We start from the raw sequence: 27,438 nt of genomic DNA, 5'->3' as shown, positions 1-27,438 counted from the left end.
GGCCAATAAGATGAGCAACTCCTTGAGGTCCTGATGACCAATATTAACCTTATGGATATCTACTGATGGCTCTCAGAGAGTAAGAAAGAAAGCCTAAAATTAAGGCTTGTGTTTCCAATGCTCTCTGAACACCCTCAGTTAGGGCACATGAACCTCCATAGAAACTGAAAGTCACACGTGGCCCATTTGTTTCAGGGTCCTCAGAGGAGTTCTCTCTCTCCCTCCTCTGACGGCTTCATTTGCATAACCAAGCAGCTTTGGAATGAATTAGTTCAAGGTTGGTCTATAGCTTCTTGTTGAGCACTGCCTCACTGAAAATTCTAGCTCTCCCTTATTCGCAGGAGTTAGAAATCAGATCTTAGCATCTTTGAGTGAAAAGCAGCAGATATCTATGGACTGTGAAAAACACCCAAACTGGTTTTCAAAAGCCATATCTTGTCCTTATACCTAAGTCACTTCCTGATATAGATCTAGTCCACTGAAAGGAAACTCTGTAGGAAATTTGCTCTAATGGAAATAGTAAATCATTTAAAATTGCTCCAAGACCCTAGAAGTGAACGGAAAGTTGTACTAGTTCTCACCAAAAGGAGTTTACAAAGGATTCTAAACAAACATATCACTAGACATAAGCAACGGGAATTTGGGACTTAACATAAGCAAATAGTTTAAATAGCCTGAATATAAAAGGGGTCAGAATAGAGCAGATAGGGCTAGCTTTAAGGGATACTGTTTCCGTAGAATGCTTTAGGTTCCATGAGTATTTGCATTTTGTGGCTTATGTGGAGGGTGACATTGTTTTATCAAATAACTGAGACGCCAAAAAAGGCTCTAGCACCCTTGGTTCAGAGGCTTGGCATGCAAAATGCGGGAAGGAGCAGAACTAGCACACAACTAACAGCACAGAGGACAGCCCCTGAGCTGGTAGACCCCTGCCTCTGAGCTTTACTGCTGCCCTGCTTCTGGGAATGCAAAGCATTTGATTTGGAGCTTGGAGAGCTGGGTGACCTGGAAACTGGACCGGGATTCCTTTTGGAGGTCCAGCAGCACATCCAAAGATGTCTTGGTCAGAATCAGCAATCCCTTTTGTTCCAAATACCACACCATTTGCTCTAGTCATGCCCTCTGGGGACACTGGCAAGTTTTAGGCAGAATAAAAATAACAGCAAACACTGAGAAATTAGCACTTACTATTGCCAGACCCTGTTTTAATTGCTTTACGTGTTTTAACATGCATATCGATCTCAACAATCCTATGGGGAAAGTATTAGGAAAGTAAGGTGGGAAAGAAAAAAAAAGTAAGGGGAAAGGGAACAAGTAAAAGAGCAGGGGACAGGAAAGGGGCAGGAAAAGCAATTCAACAATTACTTATTAAGCACCGACTCTGTTCCAGGGGATGTGGTAATGGACAAAATAAAGGAGGGGATAAAGAAGAGGGGCTACCGGTAAGAGAAAGGAGGTGGAGGGGGAAAGGGGGATGAAGAAGAGGAGGGAAGCAGAAAGGAGAGAAGAAATGATGAAGACAAGACGAAAGCCGTGCACATGGCAGGCAATGGTAATAGGAAAAACCTCAGGGGTTGGCCACACAGCCTGAGCTGAGGCTGAGGCTGCTTTCTTCGGGCCCAATCTCTTACCCACTATTACCACGAGGTTGGTTCACACAATCCTTCCAACAAGCCAGCTCTGATCCTGGTAACATTGGCCCGACACAGCTTGAGGCAGGTAGCCTACCAAACCTTGGTTTAGCTGGTGCTTTTCCTAGCTTAGAAAGGTCAACGGCCTATTGTGGCATGTGAGCTTTTACTGTTTTGTCAGATAATCTATATCTTAAATGTTTTTCTTCTATGGGTCTCAGTGACACAAGTACATGTTTTGGATCTTCAAGCAGTATTTGAACAAAGGACTTATTTTTATCCTACTGCCACTGACGATATTACTTTACAGCCAAGTTTTCCATAGGTGTCCCTTTACAACATTTGCTACCTGTTCAGATGATCACCTCATGTCACTTTTTTTCTCTTACTGTTCCCCCACAACCTTCCTCAGAAAAGACCCTTACAACCTGTTCTGATCATCGGAAGGGACTGCCAGGGCCTTATGCTGATGATATTCTCACCCTCAGTCAGCCTCCTCCGCCAGCCTACTATATCAGCACCAGCCATGCTTTCTCTCTGGCCTCCAGGGGTCCCCCAAAAAGGCACTTGCTGCTGCTACCCAGCCCCTGCCATACCCCAGACCCACCTCAGTCCTGACTTAATGCAGGTAGCTTCCCAGATGCATTGAGATGCCAGGACTTTGAAGGTGGGACTCGATCTCAGAAGACACTGGTCCTGGAGACATATTCTTACAGTCGAGAGAGGAAGGACAGTCTGAGCAAACCCCACCCTTTCACAGCCACTCAGTTCCCTTTTTTTGTTTCCTGACTTAAACCAGTGCCTTTTTTTTCTTCTTCTCAACAGCATGGTATCTGGCTCCCTGCTGCTGTCCCTATTCTACACCGCCCCCCCTCAGCTGTTTCCGCCCTTCATTTGCTTGGGACCTCTGACACTTCTATCTTCAGTCCCCTCTGAAAGACATTACTGGAGCCACTGAGACTCTAGAGGGGCTCACTTGAGCAGACAGGTCATCAGGCCTACCTCCTCAAGGTAAAGGGACAACATAACTAAAGGACTGTGAGGATGGTCAGCAGAGGGAGTGGAGACTTACAGGAAAGAGGGGAAATGTGGACCCACAAAGACAAAACAAAGGGACCAAAGGGGGAAAAGGGGAAGAGTGCCTTTAGAGTTTCATGTCCTCCAAGGTAGAGGAGACTTGGGTCACACAGTTAAACCTGACAATGAAGGATGGAAAGTCCTCACAAAGGGACCCCAAAGTACAAAGCTTGACAGAATGAGAGACAAGACTTCCTCCTGCTGAGTCATTTTCTAAGAAAGCATTTTTTTCTACAGATAAAAATGTCCAAATGTAAGCCCACACAAAGCCTTGTGACCTTCCCCATTTAATGTGGATGTTGATTTTTCTCCCTTAATGAATCCGCCTCAGGGATTAACTCCTAGTTTACACCTGTATCATTAATTCTATTAAGTGATAAATCGGATTAGGTGTTTTAGGTGTGTTACTTAAACCTGAAGGTACCTTCAGCCACCTCCTATCTTATGTTCCAGCAGCAGCAGCAGCAGTCTTCTTCCAGAGGATTATCCTAGGAAATTTAATTAGTAATGGCTGCAGACTGGGATGGCGGCAGATCCCCTGGTGACTGAACTGATTGCCCACCTTGACACATCAGGCACTGCCATGTGTACTTACCCAGGTGTGGTATCCTAATGTAAAAACAGATCACAGATCACACTAGAAGTCTGTCAGAATTTTTAAACCAATAGGACTTCTTTTTAAAAAGCATTTGTAGGATTAATCCTCACACCTGCATAAGATAGACAGGCGACAGTGTTGTATGATCTTCCTATTTTATTGACAATTTATATCATTTGAACTAGTCACCCTCAAACAGCTGCTCCAGCCACCTGCCTGAGGGTTGGTCACAGACATTTGCCTTTCCTCCCCTTTTCTTCAGCCAGATTCTATTTGTTCTCATATGCCCTGTCCCTTCTCAAGGTGCATCTTGGGGTGAAGACTTGGGATTGATAGGCATACAATGGAGGGTCTGGACAAGGGAGAGCAGGACAAGGGAATAGGTAAAGTAAAACCTTTCCTCCTCCTCCTCCTCCTCCTCCTCCTCCTCCTCCTCCTCCTCCTCCTCCTCCTCCTCCTCCTCCTCCTCCTCCTTCTTCTTCTTCTTCTTCTTCTTCTTCTTCTTCTTCTTCTTCTTCTTCTTCTTCTTCTTCTTCTTCTGTAGAGAGAGTGGAAAAGAGAGGGAAAGACAGAGAGAAACAGCAACGTGAGAGAAACACATTGATTGTGTTGCCTCCTGCAGGCGCTCCAACCAGGGCCCAGGCCTGGGAGGAGCCTGCAACCAAGATACATGCCCTTGCTTGGAATCGAACCTGGGACCCTTTGGTTTGCAGGCCGATGCTCTATCCACTGAGCCAAACTGGGTAGGGCAACCTAGGTGCTTCTTTACCTTCTGCCCACAAGCATTCCTCGAACACACTTGACTAGATAGGGATTAACTAAATTAGAAGGACTGCACCCAAACAGTGCAAATAAGTGGCCTATCGTCACCTCAAAAGATTCTAAATGTAATATAAGGTTCTGTGCTTGGTGCTATCATGTTCAACATTTTTATTTTTATTTCTTTATTTCTTTAAATATATATTTTTATTTATGTCAGAGAGGAAGGGAGAGGGGGGAATGATAGAAACATCAATGATGAGAAAGAATCATTGATTGGCTGCCTCCTGCACATCCCACACTAGCTATCGAGCCCGCAGCCCCAGTATGTGCCCTGACTGGGAATCAAACCATGACCTCCTGGTTCATAAGTCAATGCTCAACCAACGACCCACACCAGCCGGGCATGTTCAACATTTTTATTAATGACTTTTGAGGATTCTATAGAAAGTAGCCTAGCTAATCAGTGAATGATGTGAGGTTGTTGTGAACTAGATGGGATGAGAAAACCAGAGCAGAGTTTCCCAAAAGATATTGATTACCTGGTATGATAAGCCAAATTCACCAAAATGTATTTTACCAGGGCTAAGGGTCATGTCCCATAATTGGGCACCAACATTGAACTTCAAATCACTCAAGTGAAAGTATGGCAGCAGTAGCACTTGTGAAAATGGTTCAGAAGTTTTTGCTGCTAGTAATTGAAAGAAATGCCATGCCAGTAATATGGCTGCCAGAAATTACAAGGTGATATCAGGCTTCCTTAAAGAATTAAGACAGAGGAACATGAACGGGCCACCTACTCTGCAAAGCCAGGCCATATCTAGAGTCCTACGATCAGTTTTGAGTGCCTCATCTTAGGAAAAATTAATGAACAGGAGCATGTCCAAAACAGACCAGGATTGGTGAAGGGACTAAAAACCAAAAGCTATGTCACGCAAGGTGTGATAAAAAGAACTAAGGGAAGCCATGCTCACTGTCTTCATATTTCCATGATATTAATATTGAAAACATCTAGAAACTCCTCAAAGTACAGAGACTGCCTAAGAAGAGCCTGAGAGAAGAAAATGTTAGACTACAGGCTGGCTCTTTGGCAGAAAAAAACTTTAAATAAGTTTTATTATCTTATTCCCAAAGACCATCCAACAAATAGGGGATGAAATGATCAGAGAGTCAGCTCAGGATCCATGGATATTCCTGGAGGGTTATGTAAGCAGGAAACCATAGGCTCTCATAGTTCCTCAGCCCCTAATACACTGGCACTTCCTCCTGCATCGCTGCCCAATTCTCTCCCCTCATCCTCCTCTATCCTGCAGATGCCCCTGCTTCCCCTGTGTGACGTTGTGATTAAGCACAAGGCTGTGGTATTAGACTACATGGAGTCAAATTCTAGCTCTACAAAATAACCATGTGTGTGACCTTGGGTAAGCAAATTTAATATCTCTTGTGCCTCAGTTTCCTCACCTGTTAAAGAATAATAATGGTATAGAGTGTGTGAACTGTTCGGATTAAAAGAAATAGTATATAAGGTGGTTAGGAAAATGCCTGGTATATAATAAATGCTCAATAATTGTTAACTGTTATAATTACAAAGCCACAATAGCCATATTGTATAATGAATGGCAAGGAGACCCAGACTCAGGAGTCAGATCACCTGTGCTTGTATCCTGGCTCCACTAAATATGATAACATTTGGCAATTTTTAAAACAGCCATGATACACCGAGAGGTTACCCGTTCAATTCCCAGTCAGGGCAGATGCCTGGGTTGCAGGTTGGATCCCCAGTTGGCGGGGGTGGGGTGGGGGGTGGTGGGGGGGGGGGGAAGAGACATGTGGGAGTCAGCTGATTGATGTTTTTCTCTCTCCCTTTCACTTCATCTCTCTCTAAAATCAATACAAAATTAAATGAAAAACAAAAATACAGCCATGGCTTGAGAACCAGTGTCATCCCAAAAGATTCAGCTAAAAAAAACCAAGATGAAACAGCCTACTGCCTCAATTTCATCATCTGTAAGATAAGAAAAATAGTAATGCCTACCTTTTAAAATCACTGTGAGAATTTTATGAGACAATCCATTTTAAGTACAATGAAGTCTTTCTCTATTGGACTCATTTTTTTTAAATATGTCCTTTTATTGTTTTTAGAGAGAAAGGGAGAGAGAGAAACATTGATGAAAAACATCAACATTCATCAGCTGCCTCCTGCATGCCCCCTGCTGGGGATCTAGTCCCCAGCCTGGGGATGTGCCCTGACCAGGAATCAAACCTGGTGACTTCCTGGTGCATGGGTTGATGCTCAACTACTGAGCCACACTGGAGGGTCTGGACTTACCCTTTTGAAACCTAGCACATGCCTTCTGCCAGGTATCAACAAAAGAATGTCCAAACCCATAGGAAAGTTTTATAAGAGTTATTTGATCTACAATTTTGAGGACATGAGCAGAAGCAAGATGTCAATGGATTGAGAAAATGCTCCAGAGAATGGCAGTTTTGCATTCCTTTTTATGCATTTAGAATCAAAGGAGAGAACTTAAGGAAGGTACATGAAATCCATTGGTGGTTGATAAGGAGGTGGGAGAAAGCAAAGTGGGAAAATCTCTAGGATTGGATAAAAAGAAAAATGGAGATTCCAGCCAGCTGAACATCAACCTAGGAACCAAGAGGTCACAGTTCGATTCCCGGTCAGGGCACATCCCCAGGCTAGGGGCTCAATCCCCAGTGGGGGGCTACAAGAGGCAGCCAATCATGATTTTCTCTAATCATTGATATTTCTATCTCTCTCTACCTCTCCTTTTCTCTCTAAAATCAATAAAAATAATTTTTAAAAAAAGCTAAATGGAGAAACATATACTTCTTTTACATTTGGTGGTTACAGGATAGTTAATTAACATTTATAGCACATAGAGATGGTATTTAGGGAACAAGATAACAATTAAGTCTGTTCATGCTCTAGTGGTCTTGTGCTCTGGTACTTGTGGCTGTGCCTTCAAGGCATCTAGAAAAGAAAATTATTCTGATATTTCACATGTATGTTATCCTAGATGCAGAAGAACAATGGACAGGGCTTGCTTAAATTAAAGATCGACCTTTACTGAGGAAGCTATATGTCTGGGACATGACTACTCCCCATGACCTGTTCAGTTAGGAACTTATTTTTTCCAACAGCAAAACACCACAGTGACGCTTTTAATAAAAGGTCAATACTCAAATAATCTAATAAACACATATATAACAAAAGTGAAAAAAGTAGCTATGATGAGATGATGTTCTTCCCCAAAGCTCTGTCCTGTAAAGCAATCTAGGAGTCTGAGCCAAAGAAGCACTGCCATTTTGTTCATTCTTCCACCCACTGATACTTCCTTTGACCCACCTTCATACCCAGCTAACTCCAGTAATCCCTCTAGGGGAGGTTCTATGTTAGCCCTGGGACTTGCCAGTGCCTCAGTAAACAGACTGAAATGTTTAAAGTTGCAGTGCCTTTAGTCTTCTGGATAAAGAATGATGTTGGTACTGACTGGTTAAGGATATCTGTGCTGGAGGCAGTCACTGTAGTGTCCCAGCCCTGCGACCACAGACTGCAAAACACCAGCATGTCTGGAAAGATTCCTTGGAAGGCTCAATAGTGACAGATAAAGGGCAGAAACAACTCACGGGACCTAACAGAAGAAAGTGTCACTAAAAACAATTAACTAAGCATCACTAATAACTAAGTTATTTTCTTGAAACATGGTATTGGCAGAAAGATAAGAAAAGTAAAGTTTCACTCTCCATAAAAGCTTCCTCTGCCTGGCTGGTGTGGCTCAGTGTCAACCCATGAACTAGGAGGTCATAGTTAAATTCCCGGTCAGGTCACATACCTGGGTTGTGAGCTTGATCCCCAGTAGGGGGCATGCAGGAGGCAACTGATCCATGACTCTCTCTCATCATTGATGTTTCTATCTCTCTCTCTCTCTTCCTTCCTCTCTGAAATCAATAAAAATATTTTTGTCTATATATATCTAAACTAATAAAAAGGTAATATGCTAATATGACCAGGTCGACTGGCCATCTTCCAGATGCCCAACTTTCTTCTGGACAAAGCCATAGTGGTAGGGGCTGAGGCAGAGGCAGTTAGGGGCCATCAGGCTGGCAGGGGAGGGCAGTTGGGGGCGACTAGGCCAGCAGAAGAGGGCAGCCGGGGGCAACCAAGCCTGCAGGGAAGGGCAGTTGGGGTTGAACTGGTCTGCAGGGGAGGGTAGTTGGGGGTGACCAGGCCTGCAGGGAAGGGCCATTGAGGGTGACCAGGCTGGTGGGGGGGGGGCATTGGGGGCAAACTGGCCGGCAGGGAGGGCCATTGGGGTCGACCAAGCTGGCAGGGGAGGGCCGTTGGGCATGACCAGGCTGGCAGGGGAGGGCCGTTGGGGGTGACCAGGTTGGCAGGGGAGGGCATTTGTGGGCATTAGGCAGGCAGGCAGGTGAGTGGTTAGGAGCCAGTGGTCCTGGATTGTAAGAGGATGGCAGGGGAGGGCAGTTGTGGGCATTAGGCAGGCAGGTGGGTTAGTGGTTAGAAGCCAGTGGTCCTGGATTGCAAGAGGATGGCAGGGGAGGGCAGTTGTGGGCATTAGGCAGGCAGGTGGGTGAGTGGTTAGAAGCCAGTGGTCCTGGATTGCAAGAGGATCGGGCTTAAACTGGCAGTTGGACAGCCCCTGAGGGGTCCTGGATTGGAGAGGGTGTAGGCCGGGCTGAGGGACACCCTCCCGTGCACAAATTTCATGCACTGGGCCTCTAATGTGTGTGTGTGTGTGTGTGTGTGTGTGTGTGTATTTGATAAGGATTTTTAAAATGTTTTTTATTTTTTATTTTTGAATTAGAGTTGAGGTACAGTATAGTTTCAGGTGCATAAACCAGTGATTGGACATTTATATAACTTACAAAGTGGTCATCCCGATAAATCTTGTACCATCTAACACCATACATAGTTATTATAATGCTAGAAGCCCAGTGCACAAAATTCATGCATGAGTAGGGTTCCTAGCGCCTACCAGCTGCTGGCCGGGGCCTTCCTTCGTTCCATGTCACCCCGTGGTGGTCAGCACATGTCATAGGGAGCAATCGAACTCCTGGTCAGTTGAACTCCCAAGGGGACACTTTGCATATTAGGCTTTTATATATATAAATTATTGACTATGTTTCCTATGCTGTACTTTATATCCCCATGACTATTCTGTACCCGTTATTTTGTACTTTTTAAAAATTCTTATTGTTGAAAGTATTACATATGTCCCTTTATTTTTTATAAACATCTTCCTCCTCTTGGCTTTGCCTGCCCTGAACTTTCTACTCTTTTTGCTCCAGGAATTCTAATGGCTAGGTGAGCACAGCCTGGGGCAGATGCTAGCCACCTTGAACAGCACCTAGAGCAGTGATGGCAAACCTATGACACGCTTGTCACAGGTGACATGCAAACTCATTTTTTTGATTGATTTTTCTTTGTTAAATAGCATTTAAATATATAAAATAAATATCAAAAATATAAGTCTTTCTTTTACTATGGTTGCAAATATCAAAAAAATTCTTTTTTTAATATATTTTATTGATTTTTCACAGAGAGGAAAGGAGAGGGATAGAGAGTTAGAAATATCAATGAGAGAGAAACATCGATCAGCTGCCTCCTGCACACCTCCTACTGGGGATGTGCCCGCAACCAAGGTACATGCCCTTGGCCGGAATCGAACCTGGGACCTTTCAGTCCGCAGGCCGACGCTCTATCCACTGAGCCAAACCGGTTAGGGCTAAAAAAATTTCTATATGTGACATGGCACCAGAGTTAAGTGGGGTTTTTCAAAATGCTGACATGCCGAGCTCAAAAGGTTCGCCGTCACTGACCTAGAGGATGATTTTGGTATATGAGGTTACTCACTCTTAAACAATTTCACTCAAAGAAACTTAAAGCTATAATTGCAGCCATAAAGGTGAACATATATCCAATTATTCTGTCAAATAAGTGGTAGAGAAGATGGAAATGGGTAGCAATGTTTCCAGGGACCACTTAAAGGAATGCATTAAAAGGAGATCCATGCCCTAACCGGTTTGGCTCAGTGGATAGAGCGTCGGCCTGTGGACTCAAGGGTCCCAGGTTTGATTCCGGTCAAGGGCATGTACCATGGTTGTGGGCACATCCCCAGTAGGGGGTGTGCAGGAGGCAGCTTGTCGATGTTTCTCTCTCATCGATGTTTCTAACTCTCTTTCCCTCTCCCTTCCTCTCTGTAAAAAAAATCAATAAAATATATTAAAAAAAAAAAAAAGGAGATCCTGGAAGCCATTTAGTAAGTATAACAAAGTCACAAAATACAGGGTGTCCTCCAAAAATGTATGCACACTTTAACAGCTAATAGCTCAATTTTAAAAATGAAATGTATTTTAATAAACAAATTATTATTATTCAAAGCGTGTATATACATTTTTTTTCTGAGACACAGCCAGACATAGTCAGTGACATAGCATTTAACCAATCCAAAAATTAGCAACTGTTGTTCAGATAAATCTTACTACAATCTGATTGCAGTTAACTCTACCTGAGAGTAAAATAAAACCACGAATATTGTTGCATGTAAAAAACAAAACAAAACAAAACAAAGGGAGAGAGAATCTAACACAGCCAGATCACTCAGACTTGGAGTGATATCATTAGTGGGCCACTGGGGAAGAAGTAAGTCTGCAGAGAAACCAGGTAATACTGTTTTGAACATTTCCCCTTAAATTAGTCCAGTTAGGAATTTTTATGTTCTGACCATCCTGTGGTTACTTTTGGTTATTGAGCTTGTCAGGTTTAGTATATGGCCTCTTTTTTGTTCATACAGGTATACAGGGAAGGGAAGAGCTGCTGGATATTTTCTATCTCCTGGCCTGATTATTGCTATTGCATGGGCTGAACAATTTCATCCTCACTTTTCAGAATTTAGGGCAGCCAACTTGCTCCCTCAATAAAAAGGGGTGCTTTAATGCTGGTCATTGTTCCCTTTTTTTTTTTAAGGTACTTAGTTTGTAATTACACATTTATGAGCATGATTATTTGATTATTGTGCCCAAAGCATTGGAACTGGCCATGTAATGGATGAAATAGAGCATTGGTTCCCTCAAGCCCTCAGTGAACCAGAAGTTGGTTCACTGTGCAAAAGATGGTCACAGTGTCCTTGAGGTGGAACAGGAATGGGACATGCAGGGGAAGGACCCCTCCACTTGACTCTAGTCCTGGCTTTCATTAGGGAAATGGAGGCCAGAGTGTCTGAAAGAGCGCTGCTTCCTTCACTTAATTCTGCACGGAATCAGCGTCTGCCAAAGTGATTAAGCGAAGAAAAGTCTCAAAGCTAGGGGGCGGGAGGAAGCCTTAGCGGGAGCCCTTCCCTAAGCTCCCTTCCGCGGCTCCGAATAGAGTCCTCTCAGCCGCCAGACGGCGCAGCGCACAGAGCCTGAGACTCTATGGTCGCTCCCATGAGGAAGCGCGATCAGGAACCTCCTATATACTTCCGTTTCCGGCCTATCCTCTTCCTTTCCCTGCTGATAGCTCTCGCAGACATGGTAGGACTTTGGGGTTGGGCCGAGAAACATCCAGTTTAATCTTCTCTCCCCCAGCCAAGGTTCCATCCCGGGGTAGGTCCAGGCTTCTGTGTGGACTCGTACCAAAGAAACCCAGTGTTGCCGGGATCGATTCCGAAGGGACCTGGCTTTGGGGCCAGGAATTGAAATGACGGCATCAGAGAAGTAGACTTAGTGGGAGGTGGCATGAATATGGTTTCTTTCCACTTTGGGGCTCGTGGGAGGCAGCAGCTGTACGTGAAGTACATGGGACTGGACCACCTTCTAGTGAGTGGTGTGTTAGCCAGGAATTTGAGAGTCGAGTCCTCGTGGGCTGCCTTAGTGTGAACTGGGTCGCCATTGTGCCATTGGCATCTGATAACACTGCACGTTCTGGACGGTTTATTTACTAGGTGAACGTTCCTAAAACCCGCCGAACTTTCTGTAAGAAGTGTGGCAAGCATCAACCCCACAAAGTAACACAGTACAAGAAGGGCAAGGATTCTCTGTATGCACAGGGTAAGATGGTCTTTTGCATGGGATTTGGTTTGAATGTGGCATTTGTGTAGACCCCCCCTCTCCCCACCGCTTGGGCATTTATATTTCTTTTCGAAAACCCAAGATAAAGCCGTAAGACTTTTTCATGTGACTGTTGTGATTTATTAACTTCGGCATACTGTAACAACTTCTCTCAGGAAAGCGGCGTTATGACAGGAAGCAAAGTGGCTATGGTGGGCAGACTAAACCGATTTTCCGAAAAAAGGTGAGTAGTAATTACTATTGGACATATTCCCACTGACTCTAGTAAAGACCTTGCATTTGTTGTTAGCCCACACACCTCTACAATATAGGTATATGTTTTCATAGTTTCAGCGAAGTTATCTCAGTCACCTGCTGTGACATACTTAGTAGACAGTGGAGCTGGGAGTGCAACAACTTAAGGTTTGTCTACAATACTGTGCCATTGCAATATATATATTATTTTCTGATTTGAGAGCGAGATAGGGAAACATCTATTTTTTCCACTTTAGCATCCATTGGTTGATTTTTAAAAATATTTTGCTCTAGCTGGTTTGGTACAGTGGCTAGAACGTTAGCATGTGGACAGAAGGCTTCTGGGTTTGATTCCAGGCTCCTTCCCAGCCCAAGTCCTGGTCGAGTGAATACATATGTGTTTCTCTCACATCAATGTTTCTCTGTCTTTCCCTCTCCCACTCTAAAAAAAACAACAACAAACCCAATGGAAAAATATCTTTGGGTGAGGATTAAGAAACAAAACTATATTTTTATTGATTCAGAGAGGAAGGGAGAGGGAGAGAGCGATAGAAACATCAGTGTAAGAGAATCATTGATTGGCTGCCTCCTGCGTGCCCCCTACTGCGGATAAACCCACAACCCGGGCATGTGCCCTTGACCAGAATCGAACCCAGGACCGATGGTCTATCCACTGAGCCAAACCAGCCAGGGCCAATGGTTGATTTTTGTATGGGCAGACATCAAATTAAGGAAAGTTTTCTGCCCTTCAAAGGACTGAAGTTTGAGTATACCAGTAGATCCTTTCTTTGCCCTGTTTTATCTGTCATCAGTCCTAGTGAAGCCTCAGTTCTTGCTGGCAGTAAGAATGTTCTTTTGCTTCTCAGTCCAGAAGCCTGCAATGTGCCTGCTATCTATCTCATGAAGTCATAAGCCTCCTTAAATCGCCATTCAGACCTCCCGCTGCATTCTCAGGCTGAATGTGTTTGTTTTTCCTCCAGGTGATTTGGCTATTCCTTAAAGTACACACGGTGCCTAGAAGAGCATTTCCATGAACAATGTTTGCTTTAGCACTTTGCTCTTCCGTTTTGCCTGGTTCCAGAGTATTAAGGAATGACTTAGTGTTCATTTAGGTGCAGTAAATGATTTTTGATAGCAGAGTGACAAAAGGAATGATTACCTTTTCACATTTAGGTAACTTGATTAGAAGATGGGGAGGTTCTAGCTAGGTTTTGGATTTGAGAACTGCAAAACTAGCAGCAGAATTCTGACTACAGGAGCAGGCTTAAAAAGTTGAGTGTTTATGTGGAGTGTACCTTAAGTTAAATAACAGTTGAATGCACAAATTTCTTACATAACAGTTCTTAACCCTATTTAAAGAATTGCAAAAGTATTTTTTATTTAATAGTGCATGAATTTGGATGACCCATTTTTGATTGTTCAGAATATTTAACTGTAAAGCTGCTGAACAGCCACAAGTTCAAGGTGGCATGAGTGCCTCTTTGATAAGAAGTCCTCTAAGATGCCTGATGTGAATGGAGAACTTGATGGCAATTAGATAACCTTCCACCTTTGCTATTAAATTTTCTCTTAAATATAACTCACTTCTATTCGACATTTCTTTCATGAATTTAGGGCGCAAAAGAAATAAAATAAACAACTTATTAGAACAAGTATCACTGCATAAAGATTCGAATAACAAGTACTAGTTTAGCTTATTGAGCAACTGCAACTTATCAAGTATCGACAATTGATCATGTACTTGTATGTTATCATGTGATGGTAATCGAAAAAAAATGAAAACTTATTTCAATACAGAGCCGAACTGGTCATACAAGAAATTTACTCAATTCAATAATAAGAGTCATAATTTCCCAAGCAGTCAAAATGACTGCTTTTGGGCAATATAGGTATAACACATATATATACCGGAAATGAAGGAGAGGGAGGTAACTACAGTTATTAATAAACGCATTTATATGTTGTACAAAAAGTCACAAAATTCTAAGACATTGTGTCCTTATATACATAATTGTTTTTCTAATTGAAATTAAAAAAGCAGTCAAAATGACTTCCTTGGGCAATCTAGTGTTAAGGTAGTTAACCCGATGCAGTCATATTTTTGAAGAAAGATTTTTTGCAGTGATTTATGAGTAGTATCACTTAATTTCTCTTCCAGGCTAAAACTACAAAGAAGATTGTGCTGAGGCTTGAATGTGTTGAGCCTAACTGCAGATCTAAGAGAATGCTGGCTATTAAGAGATGCAAGCATTTTGAATTGGGAGGAGATAAGAAGAGAAAGGTAATACAATTTGGGGTGGGAGGTGCAATCTTTTTTATATACCTTCATTATATTTGGAGAGGTGAGTATTTCTGCCCACTCTGTGGCATCAAGATCAGGGGCACTCCTTTCAAAATACTTGATCCATAGCTGAAGGTGTAAGGTTTTTGGTATTTGGCAGAAAGGAGAATGAAATTTACATGAATTTTAAAAAATATTCTTTAAATTGATTTCAAAGGGGAAGGAAGAGAGAAATATCAATGATGAGAATCTTGATTGGCTGCCTCCTGCAAGGGGGCTGAGCCTGCAACCCAGGCATGTACCCTGACTGGAATTGAACCACTGAGCCACACCAGAGCGGGGAGGGGGAGAAAGAATTATCAGGAGGAGACACTTGATGGAACAGAGGTTCTTTGCAAGAGAAAAACTCACTTTTTCCCCCCTTTTCTATTGCAGGGTCAAGTGATCCAGTTCTAATCTTCATATTTTGTTTGATTATATGACAATAAAAAAATGGTATGTTCAATTCATGTGGTTGTAGTTGTTCTATTTGGGAAGGAAGTAAACTAGTGTCCCATAAGGGGAAATTCAAGCTTAATGGTTTTGGGTACTTAGCTCATTTTGGACTGAATTTGGTTGAACTCAAATCAGATGTTGTGATGGCACTTTAGTCACTTGGGGCTTCATGGGATCCCTTTTGCTGTTACGAAGTAAGAATTATTGGTATCCATAGTGAATGTTAAGCTTACCAAGAGTAAAATAATTTGTCTCATACCTTTGAGTTCAATCATTTTTTTTTTTAATCCTTGGATGTTTTTATTGATTTTTTTTTTTCAGAGGAAAAACACTGGTTGCTTCCTGTACAGAATTTGGGCCCTGTTCTCTAGGCATTACATGTCTTCAGACTACTAGTACCACCCAAATGTTTTAATACACCCCCCCCCCCCGCAAACTTTTTAAAAAGATACATTTTTGTTGACTTCAGAGAGGGAAAGGGAGAGATGGAAACATCAATGATGAATCATTGATCAGTCCCTCCTGCATGCCCCCACAGGATTGAGCCTGCAAACCAGGCTATGGCCTAACCAGGAATCAAACCTTGACCTCCTGGTTCATAGGTCAAGGTTCAATCATTGAGCCATGCTGGCTGCCCCCCCAACCCCCGATCTCAAATTTATACAAATTCTTTTCTTGATTCAAAGGACAATATTTCTAGTGAATTAAAATCCTAAATGGAACCTAGCAGTGATAATCCATTTTTAAAAATGCCTGTTTCAAATTCAAATCCCTTTCATCTTTGTGTACTATTATATTACGGAGATTCAGCTCTTAGTAATAAAGGATATCCAGAGACAAGCATTGCTCAAACCTCAGAGGGGAGGTAGGGGAGGGTGGGGTTAAGGGGGAGAGCAACCAAAGGACTTGTATGCATGCATATAAGCCTAACCAATGGACACAAACACCAGGGGGTGAGGGCATGGGGGAGTGTGGGGGGCAATGGGAGGATAAGAACACATGTAATACCTTAAGAATAAAGAATATATCTTACTGAGTTTTGTGCGGTAAAACTGGATGACGAAGTAAATATGCTACCTACTTTGGTAACTGGAAGGGCATCTCAGATGGAGCAATTTGCTTCCACATTTATTTTTTTTGAGATATTTTTATTGATTTCAGAGAGGAAGGGAGAGGGGGATAGAAACATCAATGATGAATCACTGATAAGCTGCCTCCTACACAAACCCTACTGGGCATTGAGCCTGCAACCCAGGCATGTGCCCTTGAGCAGAATCAAACCAGGGACCCTTCAGTCCCCAGGCCAACACTCAATCCACTGAGCCAAACCGGCTAGGGCTGCTTCCAAATGTATGTATCTGGATGACTAAGTCATGGTTCACCAATTTCATTGCAGTTTTTATCAGCTGACAATGATTAGACTTGCAATTTTTTTTTTAATCCTCACCTGAGGATATGCTCACTGATCCTAGAGAGAAACAGACGTGACAGAACATCAATTGTTCACATTCTGTACGTGCCTGACCGGTAATCGAACCAGCAACCTCGGGATGTGGGACCATGCTCCAACTGAGCAATTGGCCAGGACAGTCTTCCAACTTTAATCACCGGGCGGGCAAAGGAATTGTTAAAACATACTTTAGGTCTTTTGCACCGTTGGTTTCTGTAGTGAAATTCTTTACCTGGGCATGTGCCTTGACCAGGAATCCAACCGGCAACCTTTTGGTGCATGGGAGGATGCCCAGCCAACTAAGCCACACTGGCCAGGACTGTAGTGAAATTTTATTCAGGGAAATAAAAGAATAGTTGAAGTGAGAATGGGAGAAAAAGACAAGTGTGGTTGTCATTGGCAACAAAATACGATTTTTTAAGGAAGCTTTTTTGCCCTGGCAGGGTAGCTCAGTTGGCTAGAGCAGCGGTTCTCAACCTGTGGGTCACGACCACTTTGGGGGTCTAACGACCCTTTCACAGGGGTTGCCTAAGACCATCGGAAAACACATATATAATGACATATTGTTTTTGTGATTAATCACTATGCTTTAATTATGTTCAATTTGTAACAATGAAATTGGGGGTCACCACAACCTGAGGAACTGTATTAAAGGGTCGCGGCATTAGGAAGGTTGAGAACCACTGGGCTAGAGCATCATCCAGGTAAGCCAAGGTTGTGGGTTTGATCCCCATCAGGGCACATGACCAGAATCAACCAATGAATGCATGATTGAGTGGAACAACAACTTGTTTCTCTTTCTATCCCTCTAAGAAAAATCAATACAAGAGTTTTTAAGGAAGCTTTTAAAATGTAGTCTGGCTTATTTTTAGCTGAAGCAAAACAGTGCCTGTGGGATTTATTCGAGTTTTTACAAATGAAGTCCATTCATAAAACCCAAGTTTTGTCTTCACAGGAAGGAGCTCTGTGATATGACAAGCAGGATTACAGGCCACTCCTTGACCCAGGGAAGCAAGACTGATGGTGTAAGAACGAGGTCCACCAATCTCCTGCAGGTTTACCACAGCCACCGCCCAGGCTAACTCCGAGAGAGGGCGTTCCCATACCTCAAAGTTGTCTTCCTGAAAAGCAAGCCAAGAAAATAGGTGTGATAGCTTGGTAACTAGCAGTAAGCTGCTTTGTAGCATTCAGTCTTATTGTCCGAACTACCAAACACTTCTAGGAAAAATTAAAGTTATCTTGTAGCATGTTTGGGAACTAAAGTAATGATTGTAGCAAAAAAGCTTCATTACTGATCATACTGAGATTAAAAAATATATTCTCAAAAGATCAGTGCATATCTTAATATATAATAGATTTAGGCCCAAGACAAACTTGGAATTTGAATATAAAGCCATCTTAAATACATAACCCAAACAAACATTTGGATGAATTTTATTGTTTTTTTTAATCCTCACCAGAGGATATTTTTCCATTGATTTCCAGAGAGCGTGGAAGAGAGTGGGAAAGACAGAAAAATATCAATGTGAGAGAAACACATCGATTGGTTGCCTCCTGCACACACCTGACCAGGGCCTGGGCTGGGGAGGTGCCTGCAATCGGGGTACATACCCTTGACCTGAAACGAACCCGGGACCCTTTGGTCCACAGGCCAACACTGGGCCAAACTGGGCAGGGCCATTTGGATGAATTTTAAACTAGAAGGCAGGAGAACATGTTCTTGGCCAATTCCTATTTTCTTCCAGAGAACATTTACTATACCTTTCTAAGTAGGTACCCCTGCTTGCCCAAGGGGTCCTGGTTGATGGCAATTACATCCTTATTCTGTAGGAGAGTTTTGGCTTGAAGGCTGATGTGTCGGAGGTCATTGGACATGAATAATGGAGCTGCCATGATAGCCCAAAGGGCCATCTGAGTTATCTGCTGATCCCAGCTGAGGCCAAAGTTGCCAATCACTAACTGGGACAAAGAGTGAAATTAGAATTCATATGAGAAAAGACAAACATTCTTCAAGTTATCTAGACACAGAAACCACTTTCCATGGCACCCTGCTTTGAGTACTCTCACATAAACGCTGCTCCAAGGAACTTTCCAATTTACCTTGAATGTCAAGTAGGAAACAGGCCCACTGCAAGGGTTTGAACACAGCTCAGGTTCTTACCATATCTGGGTCATTCCAACCTCCAGGTCCTGCAGCACTAACAACTGTCCGCTGGTTAGAAGAGGTCCAGTCCAAAATACTCTTTACACTTTGCCAAGAATCATAAATGTCTCCAAAATTTCTCCAGTGATTGCAGTACTGTCGGATTTCTGTATAATTGGGCTATGAAAACAGAGATACTGTAACTCTTCTGCTTACTTTCTACTAATATTCTTTCGAGATGAAAATAGTTAAGTTTAAAGGAAGAACTTGTAGCCTTCTCTTTAGTTTATAGCTTAAAAGTCTCCATTGAGGAGAGCTAAATCCTTATTATAATGGAACTTCATTGTAAAATTTTATTTCAGAATTAGGCCATATAACTTAAAATTTCTACTTAAAATGGCATAAACAATATTTATGCTGGAAATTTACCAATGGTAACTAAGTACTGGGATTATGGAGGATGTTTTTTTTATACCTCACTACTTTGAAACTTCTAAAATGAACATGTACTGTATTACTTTTAAAATCACAAATAACTTAATAAGTAAAATCAGCTGAAAAATTACATAGAACTCATCAAACATAAGAATCTGAACCCTAGGCATATACTTTGTTAACAGAACAAATACAAGTTTGTAAATAGGCACATGGGATATCCAAGGTTTAAGATGTTGAGAGAAAGGTAAAGATTATTTTAGAGATTAGAAAGAAATAACAGCCTGGCCGGGTTGGCTCAGTGGATACAGCATCGGCCTGAGGACTGAAGTGTCCCGGGTTCCACTGTGGTTGTGGGCTTGATCCCTGGCCCTGGTCAGGGCGCATGCAGGAGGCAACCAATGGATGTGTCTCTCTCACATCAATGTTTCTCTGTCTCTCCCCTCCCTTCCACTCTCTCTAAAAATCAATGGAAAAATGTCATTGGGTGAAGATTAATAACAAAAAAAAGAGAAATAACAGGGATTCATTCTATAATTATTCAACACTTACCATATGCTAGTGATAAAGTCAGACAATGTCCCTGCCCTCCTAGAGCTTATATTCTAGTGGGGAGACAGACAGTAAGTCAGTTAACATATAATTCTATATAGTGCTAAGGTCTTTGATGAAAACTAAATAGGTTAATGTGATAAAGAATGAATGGATAGAGCACTATTTTTAAAATATATATATATTTTTTTATTGATTTCAGAGAGGGAGAGATGGAAAGATCAGTGAGAGAGAATCACTGATGAGCTGCCCCCTGCATCCCCCACACTGGGGATTAAGCCCAAAACCCAGGCATATGCCCTGACTGGGAGTCGAATCACAACCTCCTGGTTCATAGGTTGATGGTCAACCACTGAGCCACACTGGCTGGGTTAGAGCACTATTTTTTATAAATATATTTTAAAAGTCCTTGCCTGAGGGTATGTTTTAATTTTAGAGAGAGGAAGGGATGGGGGGTAGAGACGGGGTTGGTGGGGGGAGAAATTGGTTGCCTCCCGTGGTGCCGGGATCAAACACTCAACCTGTGTATGTGCCCTGACTAGGAATCAAACCTGCAACCTTTTGGTGTATGGGACGATGCTCCAACCAACTGAGCCACCTGACCAGGGCAGGATAGAACACTATTTTAGAGTAGTTAGAGAAGATCAGTCTAGTGTGTGGTATCTGGTCTGAGACCTCAATGTTAAGAAGGAGCTCAGAAATCTTGGGGAAGAAAACAATAAGCAATAGGTCCCAAGGCAGCAATAGGCTTGGAGTGTTTGGGGGCCAGAAAGAACACCAGTGCAATGAGGGCGAGTGATGGGGAATGGGGTTGGAGAGAGAGTCCAGGGCCAGATCAGTGGGGTTTGATTGTATTCCAAGTGAAATGGGAAGCCCGTTAAGCATTTTAAACGGGAGTGATGTGATTCCACTTACACTTTAACAAGGACTCTCTGGTGCTGCTGGAAAAATTGTTGGGGGTAGGTGGAGATGGTAGGATGAGACTGTTAAGTAAGGTGGGACTTTGAAGGAGACCTTTGTTCTCAAGTCCTGAAAATCTATCACCAAGGCTCTATTGAATTCTGGAGTCACTAGCTCACCTTCTTAAAGGGCCACATATAAAGGGGCCACTCACAGGAGTACACAATGCTTCTGCCAGTCTTGTTCAGGGACAAGGACATGTGCTTATAACCTGAATGAGAGAACAATGGGTAAAATAAGGGGACAAAAGGGACTTTCAATGGGGTCTGCCCTGAAGGGCCACGTTTATATTTTTAAACCAGCAGCAGAGACAAGTAGCTGCTCTGTGTTGAAATTGTGTGTAATACCTCCCAGACTGCTGGGATTGTTCTGAGGATATAGTGTGGGATGGTGCATATATTGAGGAAAGGCAGGCATGAAGATGCCCCTTTCTCTGTGGCTGTTTGACATTCTAGATGCTTTCTCAAATTATGTTATGGAGAGTTAGAATTACTATTTGTAATTAACTCAGAGCCCTCTTCAATTAAAAGTGCACAGTATTAGCTGTGGTTAAGTAAGCATGGATTTTATATTGCATGAATGCATGAGTGCATGGACAAACTGAAAGAAGAGAAGAGGTAGGAGCTCTGGCATATTGAGAATAATTATTTCCAGTATTGTGACTGGGTACTTAAAATGGGAAGATTAGTTCTGTGGATACCCAGTTACCTTGGCCTCAAAGTTCTTCTCTTTGCTCATGGCTAAATCTCTTGAATGAAACATACCATCTGCCAACTGTTCCAGAGTGTCACAGTGACAACCATCAAATTTTAGCAGATCTACTCCCCAGTCGGCAAAGGTTTCGGCATCAATGTCATAGTGTCCCAAACTCCCAGGGTAGCCTGCACAGGTTTTTTTCCCAACGTCTGCATAAATTCCTAGCTTCAGTCCTTTGCTATGGACCTGAAATGAGAGGAAAGAGTCACCACAACAGAAGTGCAATCATGAAGCAGAGAGAACTACTCCATGCTGTGGGAAGAGACACATACACTTCACCAGGTACTGGGGGCATTTTTTCCACAAGTCCCCAAAATTATCTAGATGAGTTTATTGGGAGACAAAGAGCAACTTCTCCAATTCTGCTGAGTTCAAACTCACATGTAAGCTATAGCATAGAACTGAAGAGAAAGTTATCAGCCACTCTAATCTTTCTCGGATGGAAACCTAAAAGTTACCTTTCCAGGGCAATGATATCTGGACAGTCTCTCCTTGAGCAAACCTTGGTTAGGTTCCTCTAAGCTCTCTTCTCAAGTAGGCCTCAACTTTGTCATTCAGCGTCCACTTTTAGCAAGAATCCTGCTAAGTCTTCCTCTTTTTTAAAAATTTTTTAAAAAAGATATTTTATTGATATTTTTACAGAGAGGAAGGGAGAAGGATAGAGAGCCAGAAACATCGATAAGAGAGAAACATCAATTAGCTGCCTCCTGCACACCTCCTACTGGGGATGTGCCCACAACCAAGGTACATGCCCTTGACCGGAATCGAACCTGGGACCCTCGAGTCCGCAGGCCGACGCTCTATCCACTGAGCCAAACCGGTTAGGGCCTTCCTCCTACTCTTGATATATTATCAAGTTCTTCATCTTCCACCCTTGATGTGTAAGTCCTTGGCCTGTCTTTAGCAAGAATCCTCCCCTTAGTAATTTTCCATCCAATCATCCTCCCAATCTACTTGTTGGCTACAAATCCCCACTTGTCTTTGTTATATTCAGAATTGAGCTCAGCTCCTTCCCTTACTACAACAGTACTAAATAAAATGTCTTCATTGTCTTTAACTGTTTGGCTCTATTACCCTTAAAAATCTTTAGCAAGTATTCCTCCTATCTTCTAAAATTCTAGTTTATAGTACAACTGCAGTACTGCTCAAAGTTTACATGGAAATATATGCACACATATGTCAAGAAACAAGTTCCTTTTTCTTCCCAGAGAATTTGGCTGTTTCAGCAAAAGGAGAAATTACTCAAGATGGGCCTCAAGAAGTGTTGCAAAATATATGTCTGCTGACAGATGAAAATTCCACCTGATAAGCCTTACAATTCAATCTTCAGATAACGGCAGCTATTTTATTCTCTAAGTGTTTTTGAACAAGTTTCCATACAGAAGTATTTGGTCTCCTGAATGAAAAAGAAAATTATCTATAAACTCACATAATTAGATAGATGGCGGATCCCACTAGGAAAGCGTTTAGGGTCTGCCTGAAGTCTGCCTTTTGAGTCTCTTTGGGGAGCCATCCAACAGTCGTCAATGCAGAGATACTCATATCCTACTTCCTTCCAGCCATCTGAGTCCATGAGATCTGCCATCTGCATGAAGAGGTTCTCACTGAAAGAGAAATTCCAAGAATCATTACAATTCATTAAACAAATGCTTGGGTACTTCCTATTTGTTAGGTACCTTGGGGATTTCAATTTTTTTCAACCCAGTAATGGGTAGTAATCACAACCAAAGCAAGTTAAGTTAAATGGACTGAGCCCTTTTTCTTCTCCTTGCCCCCACTCTTAATACTTGTACCCTAAGAACCCTGAACAATCAAAATTGGAATGTGCAATGCATGAAATTGAAAAGGTTATTAGAAACTAAAAAGTTATGTTTGATAAATAAATGTTAAAACCAACATACAGCAAGAACCACCATATTTACCACATATGATAGACAAAAACAAAATATCCCAAATGCAAAAAACATTCCAATTGAAAAATAGGGAACACAAATAGGCATAATCAAGAGCTTCCTTAGCTATCAACAATAACCTAGTTGGAGAAAAAGATAGCATTGATAAGAGCAACCTAAAAAACTACAGGAAAACCTAAAATACCTGGGAATAAATTTAAGATATAATTTTGCTCTTGGATAAGAAACAATATTAAGAAGAAGCTAATTCTCACTATACTTCAAGCATTTTCTTGGTTAATCCTCACCTGAGGGTATATTTTTTTCCTGATTTTTAGAGAGAGTGGAAAGGAGGGAGGGAACGGGGGGGGGGAGAGGGGGAGAGAGAGAGAGAGAGAGAGAGAGAGAGAGAGAGAGAGAGAGAGAAAGAAAGAAATATTGAATAGTTGCCTCCTGCATGCGTGCCCAGACGGGGTGGGGAGCATACCCGCAACCAAGGTACATGCCCTTGACTGGGAATTGAACCCGAGACCCTTCCATGCCCCAGCTGATGCTTATGAATTTAATAAAACCCTAAACAAATCCCCAAAAAACTTTTTAAGGTACTTGGTGACATGTTTTGAAAGGCTCACCTAAAAGATTAAACATATAATCATTCTGCAAAAAATAAATGAAGCTGGTGTAGTACCAGTAGCATTAGAATACACAGATCAATGGAATTAAAGAGAACATTCAGAAAGAGATCCTTCCAGCCATTGGGTACCATGGAATTTAGTTGATATTAAATATGGTATTCTTTATAGGAGAATAAAGACCAGACACATTAAAGATTTAAATATTTTAAAAAAATTCATAAACATACTAGTAGAAAATATAGGTGACGATATTATTTTCAGGTAGGAAAGGACTTTCTCAGCATTATGCCAGATCAGAAATAATAAAGGAAAAACTTTATATTTGATATATAAATGTTAAAACCAACATATAGCAAGAACCACCATATTCACAGCATATAATAGACAAAAACAAAAGATCATCCCAAATGCAAACAAAAACAATTGAAAAATAAGTAACTAACACAAGTAGGCACTCTATAAAAGAAACGGTGCCAAGAGCCAATTTAACAAATAAGATGTTTAATCATATTACAAATCAAATAAATGAAAATAAAAACACCTACCTGATTGACAAAGTTTTAAGAGAATGACAAAAATGCAGTGTTGGCCAGGGTGTGGGGAAACAGGCATTCTCATACACTGTTGTTGGGAATGTGCATTTGTAAAACTTTTGGAGAGGACAGTTTGTATGTCACAAAATGAGCATATACTTGGACCCAGTAATTAGACTTCTAAGGAAATAATCAGATGATTTACAATGATGTATAGTTTTGTTCACAATAATGAAAAATTGAAGAGCCTGAATAGGTATCAACAGGAATTTGCTTAAATAAAATATGTAATATACACACAACTTGCATTTATTAAGTTCTTATTGTATGATAGGCTTACATTGAGGAAGAGTAATTCATTTGCCCAAGGTCATATGGCTAAGTAACAGGAAGCTAGAATGAAAGTAGGCAAGCAAAGTTCAGAGCCTTGCTAACAACTCAACGTAAACATGATTTCATTTTTATTGAAAATAATGAAAAAAAAAGAAATCTGTGATTTGTGTTACTTACTAAAAACCTATTCCAAGGCCTTATATTACCATATTAACCATGATTACTTCTGGGTGGTGGAATAAGGGGACTCTTTATTTTCACTATACTCTTCTTTATTATCTACACTTTTTGCATTGATTATGCATTAGTTTTATAATCGGATACAAAAATAAAGACAACCACCACTTAGAAAAAAATTAAAAGAAATATGTGATGGGCACAATTGCTATACACTTTACCCCAGGGTCACAATGGACTTTGTCTGAAACTTAGAAAGTCCATTAATTCTGTAATGTTTGACCAATATCCTAATTTTATCTGTAAAGCTGTAAAGACATTCATAGGAATAACTTATATGCACTGGGATGTATCATAACTGCTGATTTCAGAGGGGTTTCTGCACCACAGGTGTCTTTAGTATTCTGTTATTAACTATTAAGAACTATTCTGTTATTAACCAGTGTCATCCCAACAAACATTAAAAAAAGAAACTGATATGACAGATGGGTACTAGACTTATCAGGGTGATCGCTTCGTAAGTTATATAAATGTCTAATCACTATGTTGTACATCTGTAGCTAATCTAATATTGTGTTAACTGTAATTAAAAATTTTAAATAAAACACCCCATTATTTCACAGATCCTTCTGAGTCAACTCTTTGAAGTCAGAGTTGTTATTCCCAATTTACAGACAAGGAATGTGCTGATCAGATTGGTTCAAAACTTGTCTAATCCAGGCAGCATTGTTGGGGAAGATCAGCGATAAGATGGTGACCCTCCCAGTGGGACCTGACAATTGTTGACCCCTGCCCCTGTCCTTGGAGCGTGCATTTTTCTTCCCTTCCATGCTCCCAGAAGCTGACCCACTGAGAAATGTGCTGCTAGTATCAGGATGATATACAGGCATACACGTCCCCCCCCCCCCCCCACACACCACCCCTGGCTTTATTGCGCATCACAGATGTCGCGTTTTTACAAATTAAAGGCAAAGACCCTCCACCAACAAAAAACATGACTTCCTTTATTGTGATACCTGGAACCGAACCTGAAATATCTCTGAGGTATGCCTGTACCTGACTGAACCCAGCTAAGGCCTCTGTACAAGCCTTTATTTGGCCGGCAGGTGTGGAAAACTATTCCTCTTGCAGCCTCCCGAGAAAAGCTGCATAGGTAAATTCCCTTGCTCATTAAAACGGCCACTTACTAATCTGGATAGGTCTGCCACTTTCTTGGGTTTCTCCCAGCCCTGCGCTACTGGAGGCGGTTTCAGATTACACCCAGGTTGCTCCAGGCCAGTTAGTGAGCCAACAAACCTCAACACTTGGGTTCCACATACAGGCAGACCTCGGAGATACTGCGAATCTGGTTCCAGACCACCGCAATAAAGCAAGTCGTAATATTTTTGCTGGTTGAGGGTCTGGCGTTAAATTTGTAAATAAATAAATAAATAAATAAAAAATCTGTGAAGCGCAATAAAGCAAGGTGCAACAAAACGAGGTGTGCCTGTACAAAGTTCCTTCAGGTCGACCCTTCAGCCAGAGGCCACACTCAAGGGTGAGAGGGTGGGGAGATCGCAGAGACTCCACAGGCCCTCTAAACTCCCTCAAGTTACAGTCAAGGAACCCTGTGACCCAAAAGAAGAAGTCCTCTCTCCCACTCACCGCAGCTGTGCTTGCTGCTAGTACCAGCAGAAGCAGAGCAGCAGCTCACAAGAAGGGTTTGAACGGAACTGGATGGTAAATGGAGAAAGTCCCTAGCTTGGTAATCCGGCAGAAACTGAAAGGCCAGAGAAGCTAGGGCAGCTGGCCGGGTTCCCACCCCAGGAGGGGTCATAATGAGTATATTTAGGGCTAGTCTCCATTCGGGCCAATTCGCTGCAAATAAAAAAGCAGCAGCAGTAGGGAAGCTCTCCCTCAGGCTCAAATGTTGCCGCTGAGAGCCTCTACCCCTCCAAACTCACGGAAAGGCGAAGGGAAGGGTGTACCCAATATCTCTGATACCTGATACAGGAATCCGGCTCCTCTGTGCAGTCAGTGTTGCACATGAAGCGCTCCCAGTGCAGCCAGCCCATGGTGGGGGTCATGGCCAAGCCATTGTCCAGGGCCCAGGCCCCAGGAATCTCCCAGAGAATCAGGGCCATTAAGCTAAGCGCCAGCACGCAGCCCGGCGGCTGGAGGCGTCTGCCAGTCAGCCTCATCATCAGTGTAACCATGCAGAACATTTCCGCGGTAAGCTGGGCTTTTAAGTTTAACCTTAGGGGCGGGACAATCACTGGAGAGTTACGTAATGACGTTGTTGTTTCTCAGGCAACTGGGACGGTTATCCCCAGAGGCGGACCAATGATCAGTCACGTAAGACGCACCGCAACCAATCACGCTCTTTCTTCCTTAACATAGGCCCGCCCTATTTCCATATCAGAAGGA

At 42.3% G+C, this 27,438-nt stretch overlaps 3 protein-coding genes across 5 annotated transcripts in view; 1 reads left to right on the top strand and 2 right to left on the bottom strand.

Moving 5' to 3' along the window:
* The window catches only part of BTK (Bruton tyrosine kinase), a 32,547-nt gene extending 30,171 nt beyond the window's left edge, over positions 1-2,376 (bottom strand). Inside the window, exon 1 of the mRNA XM_059679024.1 lies at positions 2,239-2,376. The gene's annotated coding sequence lies outside the window, so the exon portion shown is untranslated. The remainder of the gene's footprint in view (positions 1-2,238) is intronic.
* Positions 2,377-11,481: 9,105 nt separating this feature from the next.
* RPL36A (ribosomal protein L36a) lies at positions 11,482-23,078 on the top strand. 3 transcript variants are annotated; one of them, XR_009450711.1, is made up of 7 exons: positions 11,482-11,619; positions 12,030-12,135; positions 12,312-12,379; positions 14,549-14,671; positions 15,107-15,166; positions 17,572-17,761; positions 22,671-23,078. XR_009450711.1 is itself a non-coding variant. In XM_059679788.1 (6 exons), exons 1-5 carry the CDS (start codon positions 11,521-11,523, stop codon positions 15,125-15,127), a joined length of 417 nt encoding a protein of 138 aa, XP_059535771.1. In that variant the 5' UTR covers positions 11,482-11,520; the 3' UTR covers positions 15,128-15,166; positions 17,572-21,263. The 3 variants fall into 3 exon arrangements, 2 of the variants coding, with proteins under 2 accessions (XP_059535771.1, XP_059535772.1); XM_059679788.1 differs by lacking the exon at positions 22,671-23,078 and having other exon boundaries at positions 17,572-21,263; XM_059679789.1 differs by lacking the exons at positions 11,482-11,619; positions 22,671-23,078 and adding an exon at positions 11,699-11,904 and having other exon boundaries at positions 17,572-21,263.
* GLA (galactosidase alpha) lies at positions 15,582-27,273 on the bottom strand. The gene is made up of 7 exons (XM_059679787.1): positions 27,016-27,273; positions 22,892-23,066; positions 21,471-21,648; positions 20,826-20,917; positions 18,778-18,939; positions 18,378-18,575; positions 15,582-17,737 (listed from the first exon to the last, which is right to left on the bottom strand). Exons 1-7 carry the CDS (start codon positions 27,234-27,236, stop codon positions 17,462-17,464), a joined length of 1,302 nt encoding a protein of 433 aa, XP_059535770.1. The 5' UTR covers positions 27,237-27,273; the 3' UTR covers positions 15,582-17,461.
* Positions 27,274-27,438: the final 165 nt, after the last annotated feature.

The sequence above is a fragment of the Myotis daubentonii genome, chromosome X (assembly GCF_963259705.1).
Source record: "Myotis daubentonii chromosome X, mMyoDau2.1, whole genome shotgun sequence".
In the NCBI taxonomy this organism is placed as follows: Eukaryota; Metazoa; Chordata; class Mammalia; order Chiroptera; family Vespertilionidae; genus Myotis; species Myotis daubentonii.
This window is presented reverse-complemented; position numbering and strand designations above follow the sequence as displayed.

Excerpts from the sequence above, each read along its gene's own strand:
- GLA (XM_059679787.1), bottom strand. The coding sequence starts at position 27,236 with ATGTTCTGCATGGTTACACTGATGATGAGGCTGACTGGCAGACGCCTC. Across the intron at positions 21,649-22,891 it reads TCCGCCATCTATCTAATTAT|GTCCATAGCAAAGGACTGAA; the intron begins GTGAGTTTATAG and ends CTCTCATTTCAG. Across the intron at positions 20,918-21,470 it reads TCTGGAACAGTTGGCAGATG|GTTATAAGCACATGTCCTTG; the intron begins GTATGTTTCATT and ends TCTCTCATTCAG.
- RPL36A (XM_059679788.1), top strand. The coding sequence starts at position 11,521 with ATGGTCGCTCCCATGAGGAAGCGCGATCAGGAACCTCCTATATACTTC. Across the intron at positions 12,136-12,311 it reads GGATTCTCTGTATGCACAGG|GAAAGCGGCGTTATGACAGG; the intron begins GTAAGATGGTCT and ends AACTTCTCTCAG. Across the intron at positions 14,672-15,106 it reads GAGGAGATAAGAAGAGAAAG|GGTCAAGTGATCCAGTTCTA; the intron begins GTAATACAATTT and ends TTTCTATTGCAG.